Below are 10,984 nucleotides of genomic sequence, written 5' to 3' on the forward strand. Positions count from 1 at the left end.
AATTGTTTTAAATCGTTTATTATTTAAATAAATATTTACATAACAGCTTCGTATAAATCAAATATCTTTTTCTCACATGACACATTTTTCTAAAAGCTTTAACAAGTAGGAAAAAGAAAAAAAACAAGGGATGGAGTACGACGATACTGTAAATCTGTGTAGGGAGGCCGAGGTTCATCTCCACCGCTGGAGTTGATCACTGAGCAAATGTTCCTGTTTGTAGTCATAAAGGCTGAACACATCCATTATAAATGTCGTTATAGTATGCATAACTCTACATGATCATTTGATATACATTTTTAATCGTTTTTACTAAAGGTAAAAGGAGAATGATACTCTACATTAACGCAATAAAAAGCTGGAAAAAAACTAATTTTAAGTCACACATTATTCATTCAGGCACAGAGAAAGCAATAGACAGCTTCGGTGAAATTAAAAGACGTCACTCATACAGTTTTAGGCTACAATGCCCTGCTAAACGGTGTACAGTATATGGCTCAGCTCGGAAAACTAAACCGTTCAGGCATGGTGATCTAAGAAAATGATAGAACACAAGTAATGCCCTAGCTACAGCTTTCACCCACATCTCTTTAGGATGATCAGTTTGAAATGTTTGAATAAAAACAGTGAGATCAGTGTGACTGATGTGGAAAGAAGAGAAATGTAACCGGCCAGTAGCATTATCGCTGCCTCTTAAAACCACTTGAGATGACGGCAGCATCACGGTGAGCTGTGAAGAGATGGAGTAGACTACATTATGCAGTTAAAAATCATTTAAACTGAATAAAGGACAAAACTCTAAAACAACCGTTTTATTTAAAATGCACCTGTTTGACCTCGCAGGAATTAAAAGGAAAACATCAATGAAAGGCTCTTTGTTTTCTATTGCTGTCAGGTCATGCATGTAAACTCTATCCTTCTAATAAAACCAATTGTGTACTTAAAAATGTATGAAGAAAATACTCTCATTTTTCAAAATACCATTCGGGGAGGGATTAAAGGGCGAGTTAATAAAAATGATTAACAACACTTTGTTGTTTTCATCCTGAGATTTAAACCAATGTGTGTCCTCTCCAAGGAGTTATTTACAGTTTTGTTTTTTTGTAATTTTGCAAATCTGGATCAGACGCTGTTTAGTGACGATGCGTCCCGTTGCTCCGCGGGCGTCTCGGTGTAATCCATCGTTACCTTTTTCCTGGAGACTGTCATACTGCGTCAGTTTTTGGCTGGGATGAGCGTGTTCCACTCACAAAGTTATAAACCAAAAACTGAGACGTGGAAAAGTAATGTGTGGCGAAGAGTTTCCCGTCGGGTGTGGGGTCGGAGAAAGCGATCTCGTCTTTGCTCAGGTACGAACCGTACACGAAGTTGTTCCTGTGGAGGAAACAACAAAACTGATGTCATGATGTCCATTATTTTGAGGATAGCAACTAAATGTGTTGAAGAAGGTGCTAACCTGAGGCACTCGAGCATGCGGGAGGCGATGCCCTTGCGTCTCATCATGTTCACCACCCAGATGCGGCTGATGCCACAGATGGCCGGCTCTGCTGTCGTGGAGCAGCACCACGCTCTCTGACGCTCAAACATCACCTTCTCTCCCTCTGAGCCCTCCGGTCCTGGCTCCTCGATCACCCTGTATCCCTGCGGTCATATAAAAGGCTCAGTATCCTTCAAACTCATCTTTAATATGTTTTTACGTCATTAAAAAGGTCGCAGTCTCTCTCTTACCTCCTGTATGTGCTCGGCTATAAGGCATCCACCCACTTTCTTATCATTGGAGATGAAGAGGAAGGTCTTGGTCTGAGAGGGACACTTGGTCTCCACCTGCTGGAAGCCCAGGTCATTGTCCACCATCTCTCTGATCTCCTCCACCTGAGAACCCAACAGTTAGTGGAAATGAAGATGGCATGTGGTGTGTTGTTTTTCTCCAAGGTGACATCATATGTGTGCATTAATATATTGTATTGTGTCAGTATTGCCCATCATTGTTAGATCCTTATTTGATAGCAAAGTTATTCCCTGTTCACGCTCTACCTTCTTCAGAGCATATTTGGGATCATCAGGCAGGACGAGAATGATCTTGCCATCGGGATACTCTGCCAGGATCCTCTCTTTTTTCCATCCCTGAAAAAGAGAGGGAACAATTACAAACGCTTAAGCATAATGTTAGTGTCCACATAACGCACCCACACTTCTTACTCATCCTATGTGCCACAAATATTGCAAAATAAATGTAGAAGAGTGTAGGAATACCCTGTTACAGTAAAAGTCCTGCATTCAAAATGTTCTTCAAGTGAAAGTAGAAAAGCATTCTCATCAAAATGTACTTAAAGTGGCGACAGTAAAAGTACTCATTGTGCAGATTGGTCCATTTCAGAATAATATATATGACATGTTTTATAATTATAAGGTATTAAATAAATGTAGTGGTGTAAAAGTACACCATTTACCTCAAGTACAAGTTTCATTTCAGTACTTGAGTAAATGAACTTGGTTACTTTACTCCGATTATGAATTATTTTTAGATTGAGCCATCATTTCAGAGCTACATGCTATGCCATGCTGCTGTTAGGATACTCTAAAAGTTAAAGTAATCTAAATAAATTAAGGGAAACTTGAAAAGGACATTCAAGTGTACTGAACAGGAGGAATATCAGCTATCAGTTTACATGGTGGCACCTTTTTAAATCCCAAAAGCGAGTCTAATTTACATATTGTGCAATCACACAAGACAACCCTTTCACTCTTGGTTATTTATTTGGTAAATCAACTCCTCAACACATGCTTGGTGTAATGCAGTTATGTTAATCTTGTGAGAAAGTAGGCAAGACAAATAATAACATTAACATAATCATGTCATTTAAAGGAACTTCCTCTCACCACGTATTTAACAGCGCTGATGAACTGGTTGTGGAAGAGTAAATGCTGAGATTCGTCTTCAGGGTTGGCAGCCGAGTAGAGCATCCCACACACGCTGCAGGCCACCGCTCCAAAATGCTTCTGTCCTGCATCCTGTGAGACGGAAAAACCATTAGATCACTACTCTGCCACAAATGCATCCTCAAATATTCCCTGGAATAAGCCCACAACGCCTCAACCTTCAATTTCTGATGTCTTTTAAAGTTGACTGAGTATGAAATGTGCAATAACAACAGACAGATGCTCACAATGATGGTCTGGGTTCCGTCTTTGTCAGCCTCCTTTAGTTTCTTGACTTCTTTCTGCAGGCAGGCGTCAGAGAGAGGAGTCCTGCCATCCCGGGTCTCTGCTGCTCCTCTGTGAACAAACAACCATTACATTATTCAGATTTCTGTAGCAAGGGAAAACATGTCAATTTAATCAAGAGGAACTTCTTACTCTTGAGGTTTTTCCGATGACTCTTTCTTGACCGATTGTGCCTTATTCTCAGGAGGAGGATCCACACCAGCCACTGTCAGAATCAGAATAATCATCAACTTTATTGGCATTGTTACATATACAAGGAATTTGCCCCAAAATAAGTTCCAATGGTAAATTGCGACTTATTATTCAGAAAAGGTCAGATCCTTTTACAACGGTAGGATTTTCAAGAACGTAAAATCAATTACTTAACTTTATGTTGTCATGCAATAAGGAACTGTGGCAAAGTCTTCTTGATAATTCACATTATAAGAGGGTGTTTTTCACTAAGATTTCATGAAATAACATGCAATATGCAAGCGCACAAATCAGAATAATTGTTTATAGGAAGATATCCTGTAATAATAAAATGCCAGCTAGAAGGAAAATGTAAGACCTATTGGACAAAACTGATTTTACCAATTCTTATTAACCAATAAAGATCATACTATCCTTAAAAACACACTTTCAAAAGACTAATTTATACCACGTAAAGCCTTATTTTTTTATTAAAGAATTGATGCGTTGTAAGACTTGTTAAGTATCCTCTGTGACAGACTATTAGAACAAAAAACTAGCTGCAAATAAAAGCATACCTGCAGGCTTTTCCTCACACTTCACTTTAGAGCCATCTTTAGTGGGTAGGGAAGAGGTGGGATCAGCTGTCTCCTAAAAAACAGAACGAGAAAGGGATGAGATGTATATTTGTGGAAAAATGCTGTCTGTGACACACATGATGGTTATTTTTGAGTTACCTTGCATTTGCCATCTCCTGATGACGGTGTATTTGGGGTTTTCTGGGGCATTGAACCAACGTCGGCCTTAGGAGGAGCAGGCTTTGTCTCAGGTGTGGTTGATCCTGCAGCCTGAGGTGCTGCCGTCGGCCTGAGCGGAGCACTCACAATGCCAGCAGGTTTTAACTGAGGCGAAACAGCGGGCTTGGACTGACCTGGAGCTGTGACAGTCTTTGACTGGGGGGCCGTCATGACAGGAGGCTTTAACTGAGCTTTAACTAAAGGCTGTTTTAAAGAAGCTGCGGCAGTAGCTGTGGCCTTTGACTGGGGGGTTGTTGCAACTGCAGGCTTTAACTGTGGAGCTGTGGAACCGGCTGGCCTCGGCTGACCTGGGATCTGTCCAGCTCTGAGTCTTGCCTGGTTTGCAAGATGTGACTGACCTGTGGGTTTAAGTTGAGCTGCGGGGTTGGACTGGACATTGGGTCGCATCGGATGCATGGGCCTTGTCTGAAGGCTAGGCTTTTTTGTTGCTCCTGGTAACGGGTCGTCATCTAGTTCAAAATCATCGAAGGAATACTTTGGCCGAGGCCTGTACGGCTTGTACTCAACGGGCTTCTGTTTTTGAGCTTTAACTCCATTAGGCATGGGAGGGGGTACTGCTGGGAGTGTCCTCTTTGCTGCTGATCGGGTCACTTTAGGGGTGGGCCCCGGGGAAGGGGTTTCTTTCGGAGTCAGAGCCTTAGTTTGCCTTGTAGATTTACGGGTTCCAGCGCTAGGAGTCGCAGTTTTGGAGGCTTCAGCTTCTGGTGGTTCGGTTTTGGGCGTTTCTGTTTTAGTGGGTTCAGTCTTACTGGGTTCAGCTTTGGGAGTGAAAGCCTTAGGGACTTCTTCTACCTTGAGTGTTGCAGGTTTGCTAGTTGAGGCGGGACTTGGGAGAGGCGATTCGGGTGGACTGGCTGCAGGGGGAGGAGCTGTGGTGACAGGACTCACTGAGAATGGGAACGAGGCAGACATGGGGGCTTGCCAATCCATGTCTGAAAACATCTGGTTTGCTTGGTCGGACTTCAGTTTCTTTACACGTGCCCAGGACATTTTCTCTCTCTGCAGCTCCACCTGTCTCAGCCTCTGATATCTGGTCAGCTTCTTCTTCTCATGGGCTTTCAGTGGCACGGAAATCTGCGTGACAAAGAAACGCCTCTTTGGAGCTTCTGCGGGAGGCTTTGCGACGGGCTCTGCAGCGGGTTTAGCCTCAGCTGAATCCTCTGTTGAGGGCTTGGCTGCAGGGGCCTCCTCAGCAGGTGTCACTGAAGCAGAGCTCTCCTCTGGTCCTGCAAGAGTTGCAACAACAGCAGGGTCTGCCTCCTGCGTGGTAACAGGGGGGCTTTCCTTCTTGCTGGTTGCACTCTTGGATGCGGCTTCAGCTGCTGCCGCCGCCGCCGCCACCGCCACTAGTTTTTCTTCTTCTATCCTCTTTAGCAGCATGCTGTCCGTAGCGATGTCCTCTGCTATCTCATGACACAAAGCTAAGAGGTTGAGCTGCTGTCTGTTTGCAGTTCTCTTAGAGGCCGCAGCCTTTTGCTCAGCCAGAGCAGCCAGACGGGCTTTGGTTCTGGCCTGGGTGTTCATTTCTTGCTTCTTGGGTTTTTCTGCCCCCTTTCCCTTTTTGTCATCTATAGTCTTTTCATTTGTGTTTTGCTTCAAGCTGGTCCCACAAGTCTCATCTTTAGTTTTCTCCTCAGACTTTTTAGGAGGGTCTTCCTCAGGTGTCTCCTGGCCTTTCTCTATTATTGTGATGTCACCATCTTCTTCATTCTCTTCCTCTGCTACTACAATCTCACGTCCGATCTCGATATCCTGCAGAATCTGCACTTCTTGTAAGTCCAAATTAGCCTCAGCGTTTTCTATTGTCAGTGCATGGCAGTCTACATTCGTGACTTGAGCGTGGAGGTTTGCAGTCTCAATCTCTGAGGTATTAACATCCATCGAGTCAGATGTCGGGGGCTTGCTGTGGTCAGAATTCTGAAGAACTTCGACACTTCCGTCTGTCATCTCCTGATCTACAACCTCACTTGAATTTGTCACTTTGATCTCATCAGCTGTGGGACATTGCTGCTCTTTTGCCTGTAGGAAGTCAGTTTGTTGGGAACCATTTAAAATCCTTTCATTCTCCATATCCCCATCAGCATTCACCTGCTCTGAAAGAGAGTCAGACAGACCCGATTCAGCCGCTGCTTGAGTCACAATGTCGTAGGGGATTTCACCTATTGCGATTGGTTGTATGATCACAAACTCCTCAGATGTACTGTCTGGTATTTCAATTTTAGTGGTGGCTGTAGTTGTCGTCACTGTGACGTCTGCCACCTCCTGCTCCTGTTCAGAAACCTCTGCGGCACAATCTGCATACCCGTTGCTTTCTCTCTGTTGCGTAGCATCCTCCGACTGGCCATCTGGCCGGCTGATGTCATCGCTGGAGCTGATCACTGCCACTTGTTTCTCATCCACGTTCATGTTACTCTCCTCCGAATGTGCAGGAACACAACTCTCTGGCACTTCAACATCTTGACTGTCTGGGACACACATCTGTTGCTGGAGGTCTTCCTCTTTCTCCAGCTGCTGGCTACAACTGTTGTTAGTTGATACATCTCCTTCCATTGGAGATCCAGTGTGCTGTCTGTCCAGTGAAGACACACCATCGTGGTTCTCTGACGCTGTGGAAATCTCTCTGTCATCACTACTTTCTGGACTACTAATGGGCTCGTACACGATCTGGTTTTCATGAATCTCAACATCTGACTGATTAACCGTGTCAATTGGCTCTTCCGATGCTGGAATTACAATATCAGCGCCATCCGGTTGCCCACGCACAAACACTATTACTTCATTGCTTCCAGTTCCTTCTCCTTCAATATCACCGACCCTACCTGGTGATACAACCTCCATGTTCCCTTGGATATTCGGCTTTGTCTCCATGTCTGCATTATCCCCACTCTCGGGCAAAGGAGGAGGTTGGTTATCATTTGATAAGGCCATAGTGGGTTCATCCACTTCCCCAATCCTATGGTTCTGCTCCTCCATGGTAGGTGCGGCATGACAAATATCTTCCGGTGTTTTAGGAGTTTCCATATTCATTTGAACCTCTGTAACATCCACACATTCAGCATTAACCGCATTTTCCTTTTCTTTACTCTCACAACATGCAGTCACTAGATCCCTTTCGTCAGAGTGGAATTCATTGACCTCTGGGCTCCCCTTGCTTTGTGTTTCCAGTGAAGGAGGTTGATTCGAAATTCCACCGCTGTCGTCGCTTGCAGATCCACTTCTATACGATGATCAGTGGCATCCACACACACGGTGATAACCTTGTTTTCTTCACTAAAAACTTTAGCAACGCTGACCTGTGTTGTGAGTGTGTTGACCTCCTGACCTCTCTCATTCTGTGCCTCCGCTTCAGTTGAGGGATCAGAAGTCTCCTCTCGTGTTGTTGTGGTCGGCAAATCAATTTCTCTTTGATTCACACACACTGTTGTAACCTTGTTTTCATTCCCATTCATCTCAGGAGTCTGAAGAGCTTTCTCAGAGATGTCTGTTACAGGTTCAAAGACGGCTTGGCACACCTGGGCGTGTGTTTCTGCTATGTTAGAAATCTCCATTGATGTTGCTGCAGCCTTGATATTCACTTCATTCTGACTTTGTATTTCCAGTGCATGTGCTTTGTCAATTATCTCCTCAGATGATGTAGCCTGCATGTCCACTTCTATTATGCTTTCAACCCCAGGAGCTGGATTTCCCACATTTTCTACCTCTTGATCCTCGTGCAGTTTAGCAGACATGGCTGTGGTCAGTTCAGTGACTTCCTGGCTTTGCATATCCACTGTAGGTGCAATGATAGACGTCTCTTCTGGTGCCGCTATTGTCTGCATTTCCACCTCTATTCTATTCTCAGCAGCACCTACAGATTCAGCATCAATCCTGCCTTCATCTTTGGCTTCCTGGCAGTTTGCAACCGGATGTTCCTGGGTTTTATCAGACATGTCTGCGGTGCGTTCACTGTCTCTTGGCCTCTCCTGACTTTGTACTTCCACTGAAGATGCAGGATTAAGAATCTGTGATGCCGTTGTAGTCTGTCTCTCAGGTCCACTACTGCATTCAAAGTTCTGGTTGGCATCAATTTCCATTATTTCAGAATTAGAAACACAATCCTTGTTTAATTCTGTAGATACATCTGGAATGTGTTCACTTGCGTCCTGCCTCTTTTGGATTTGGATTTCCATTGTAGCGGCTTCATTGGAAATCTCCTCATAGTTGTTCTCCCTTTCTATCCTTGTCTCTGCAGTATCTTCGACTACAGCTGGTAATTGTGTCACATGGTCATTACCTCCATTTTTCTCCCTGTTTAGTGTATCCTCTTTAGGTGCTGACTCAACTGTCTCCTCTGCTATCTTTGTCTCCATGTCAATACGTCCCTCCAAGTCTGTGACACACTCAGACAGCACCTCGCTTTGATTTTGCTCGGGAACAGCCTCACAATTTGACGTCAGTATTTCAGTACAGCTCTCTGTCGTCTTGTCTATCGCTTCATGGCTCCGATGTTCAGCAAAGGACCCAGGACCAGCAACAGTCTGAGTCGACAGGAACTCGACTCCTTTTCTTTCACTGTCCCTAAGCTTTTCTTCAGAATTTCGGGCTAGTTTGTCCACATCCTCACACGAGTTGGTAATTGTATCTGGCACTTCATGGCTCACTTGATGAATGATGTTAGATTCCTCTTTGAAAGTAACTTGAATTTTGACACTGAGGTCTGTTTGAGTGTCTGGATTGCCAACAGACTCTGTTAGATTTTTCTTAGTCTCAGGATTAACACCTCCTTCCACGTTTGTTTCATTTGATAACGCTTTATCTGCTACATCAATATGGTCTGCAGAGGCACTGGCTTCCTGCCCTTCATCCTTACTTTTACATTTTATATCCAATTTATCCTTAGAAACAGACTCTGAGGCCTCCTTTGTTTCAGTTTCACTGATCACATCTGTTTGACTTTTATCAGCCGAGTTCATCCTTTCCACTACCTGCTCTTCCACTTCACTGCCTGGATTTGCCTCTTCAGTACTACAACATGTTTCCACTGCCACTACAACTATTTCATTATCTATATACGTTTGGTTATTGATGTCCATCTTTTCATTCCCCCCTCCCTCAGATGTGATGCAAACCAGCCCTTCAGCTGTTGCAGTGACAGAGTCTAAGCTTTCTCTACATGATGCTGGTGCTTTATTATCATTGAGCTTTTGGCCGTCTACATTTTTTAATTCCTCACGTTTCATTTGATCGGCTGGGCACTCAAAATCAATGCTAGCCTTTGCACTTCCAGCGACGAAACTTTCTTTTGATTCTGCTTGTGTTGCATTAACTGACATTACATCTAGTTCAGTGACAGACGGTGCAGATTCTTTTTTCTCCTCCTGATTAATCTCTTCCATACTTGAATCTGAAAATCTACCATAATTGTGTTCCATCTGAACGGGGTCATCACTAGCAGACGGTGACCCTTGGCTTGTCTCCTGTGGGTCAGACGTTGACTCTTCAGCCTTGCGCTTAGCTTTGAATCGATTAGAATATTGTCTGATGCAGCGTGCCTTGTCGCCATCATACCTCTCTCTGAAAGGGTCAGTCTTACCACTATCACTACTTAGTTCATCCTCAGACTCAGTGGAGGCTGTTCGCTTCAGTGAAGCATTGGAGTTAGCTTTCTGTGACAGAGCTTCTCCGCAGGAGGCACTTGTGGCGTTTAGGGGCTTGGCTTTTTTGACAGGGGGGTCAGAAATGGTTTTGCTGGAATGCTTTGGGGGGGAACTCTGTATGGATGACTTGGCTGGTATATTCCGAGAGTCTGCTGCTGTGTTATTTGTAGCTGGTGTAGTTGTGGATTGCAGATCATCCTCATCCTGATCCAACTTCCTTATCTTGGGCTGAGTACCATCAGGAGATGACCCTCTCTTTGGGGCAGGCATTCTGTCAAATTATGAGACAAAAATATAGTTTTTACAATAAGGCAGAATAACAGGACAAATGGAACGTAACTGTGTAATTATAATTGAATTAAATAAGCTAGAATCAACACTTCCAGGCACCCTGTAGTATCTCTTTTCATGTTTGGCTAGACATCTGATGAAGTTAATTGATATTATGCTTTTAAACAGCAAGAAAAAAACGATCTGTGTCCATATTTAGCAAGTAAATTCAACACAAATAAACATTATATAAACAGGAACTATGTTGAAGTTGTAAATGCATTAACTGTTACCTTGTATTTCTGATCATAAAGAAGGCTAACGGGAAATAAACAATGATAGATCGCTGTTAAACTAGGTTGTTAGCGAGTCACAAAATCTACGATCTACATTTACTCGCACAGTCGCCATCTACATACAATCTTACCGATAGCTGGACAGACACTGTTGGCACCAGAAGTTGTGCAAACAGTCAGAAATGCAGTTAGCTCTAGCTAGTAAGTGTGCTAGCTGGAAGTGATGGAAGCTAATGCTAGCAACTCGCAACAAATGAACGAAACGAGACTCGCTTACTAAGTCAGTAAAAACAGCAGGCAGACACACAGAGCAAAGAGTAGAGAGAGTATATCTTACTTTATTTATGTGTGCGAAAAGATAAAGCCAAGACATCCGTCAATGAAACTCTCTTCGATGTTTTCTTTTTCAACAACAGCTGTTTTTTTTTTTTTCCTGTGACTAAAAATTAACTGTACTTCCGGAGGGGAACAACGGAAGTGACGTATCAGCCCTCGAAGAAAACTAAAAGATAGTGAACTTTTGTACATTTGGGATTTACTTTATCTAGATATAAAAATTGCACATTAA

The 10,984-nt window shown here is 43.6% G+C and overlaps 1 protein-coding gene across 1 annotated transcript; it reads right to left on the bottom strand.

The window, feature by feature from the left end:
• Positions 1–2: 2 nt before the first annotated feature.
• Positions 3–10,872, bottom strand: LOC134884112 (proteoglycan 4-like). The gene is made up of 10 exons (XM_063912777.1): positions 10,754–10,872; positions 4,134–10,121; positions 3,975–4,047; positions 3,358–3,430; positions 3,168–3,276; positions 2,881–3,012; positions 2,035–2,124; positions 1,729–1,872; positions 1,457–1,641; positions 3–1,374 (listed from the first exon to the last, which is right to left on the bottom strand). Exons 2-10 carry the CDS (start codon positions 7,239–7,241, stop codon positions 1,206–1,208), a joined length of 4,083 nt encoding a protein of 1,360 aa, XP_063768847.1. The 5' UTR covers positions 7,242–10,121; positions 10,754–10,872; the 3' UTR covers positions 3–1,205.
• Positions 10,873–10,984: the final 112 nt, after the last annotated feature.

The sequence above is a fragment of the Eleginops maclovinus genome, chromosome 21 (assembly GCF_036324505.1).
Source record: "Eleginops maclovinus isolate JMC-PN-2008 ecotype Puerto Natales chromosome 21, JC_Emac_rtc_rv5, whole genome shotgun sequence".
NCBI classification, from domain to species: Eukaryota; Metazoa; Chordata; class Actinopteri; order Perciformes; family Eleginopidae; genus Eleginops; species Eleginops maclovinus.

What these genes read in the sequence shown, in the direction of transcription:
- LOC134884112 (XM_063912777.1), bottom strand. Translation starts at nt 7,241, where the DNA reads ATGAATATGGAAACTCCTAAAACACCGGAAGATATTTGTCATGCCGCA. An exon ending in TCATCGGAAAAACCTCAAGA is followed by an intron (nt 3,277 to 3,357) that starts GTAAGAAGTTCC and finishes GTTTGTTCACAG; the next exon opens with AGGAGCAGCAGAGACCCGGG. An exon ending in ACGGAACCCAGACCATCATT is followed by an intron (nt 3,013 to 3,167) that starts GTGAGCATCTGT and finishes TCCGTCTCACAG; the next exon opens with GATGCAGGACAGAAGCATTT.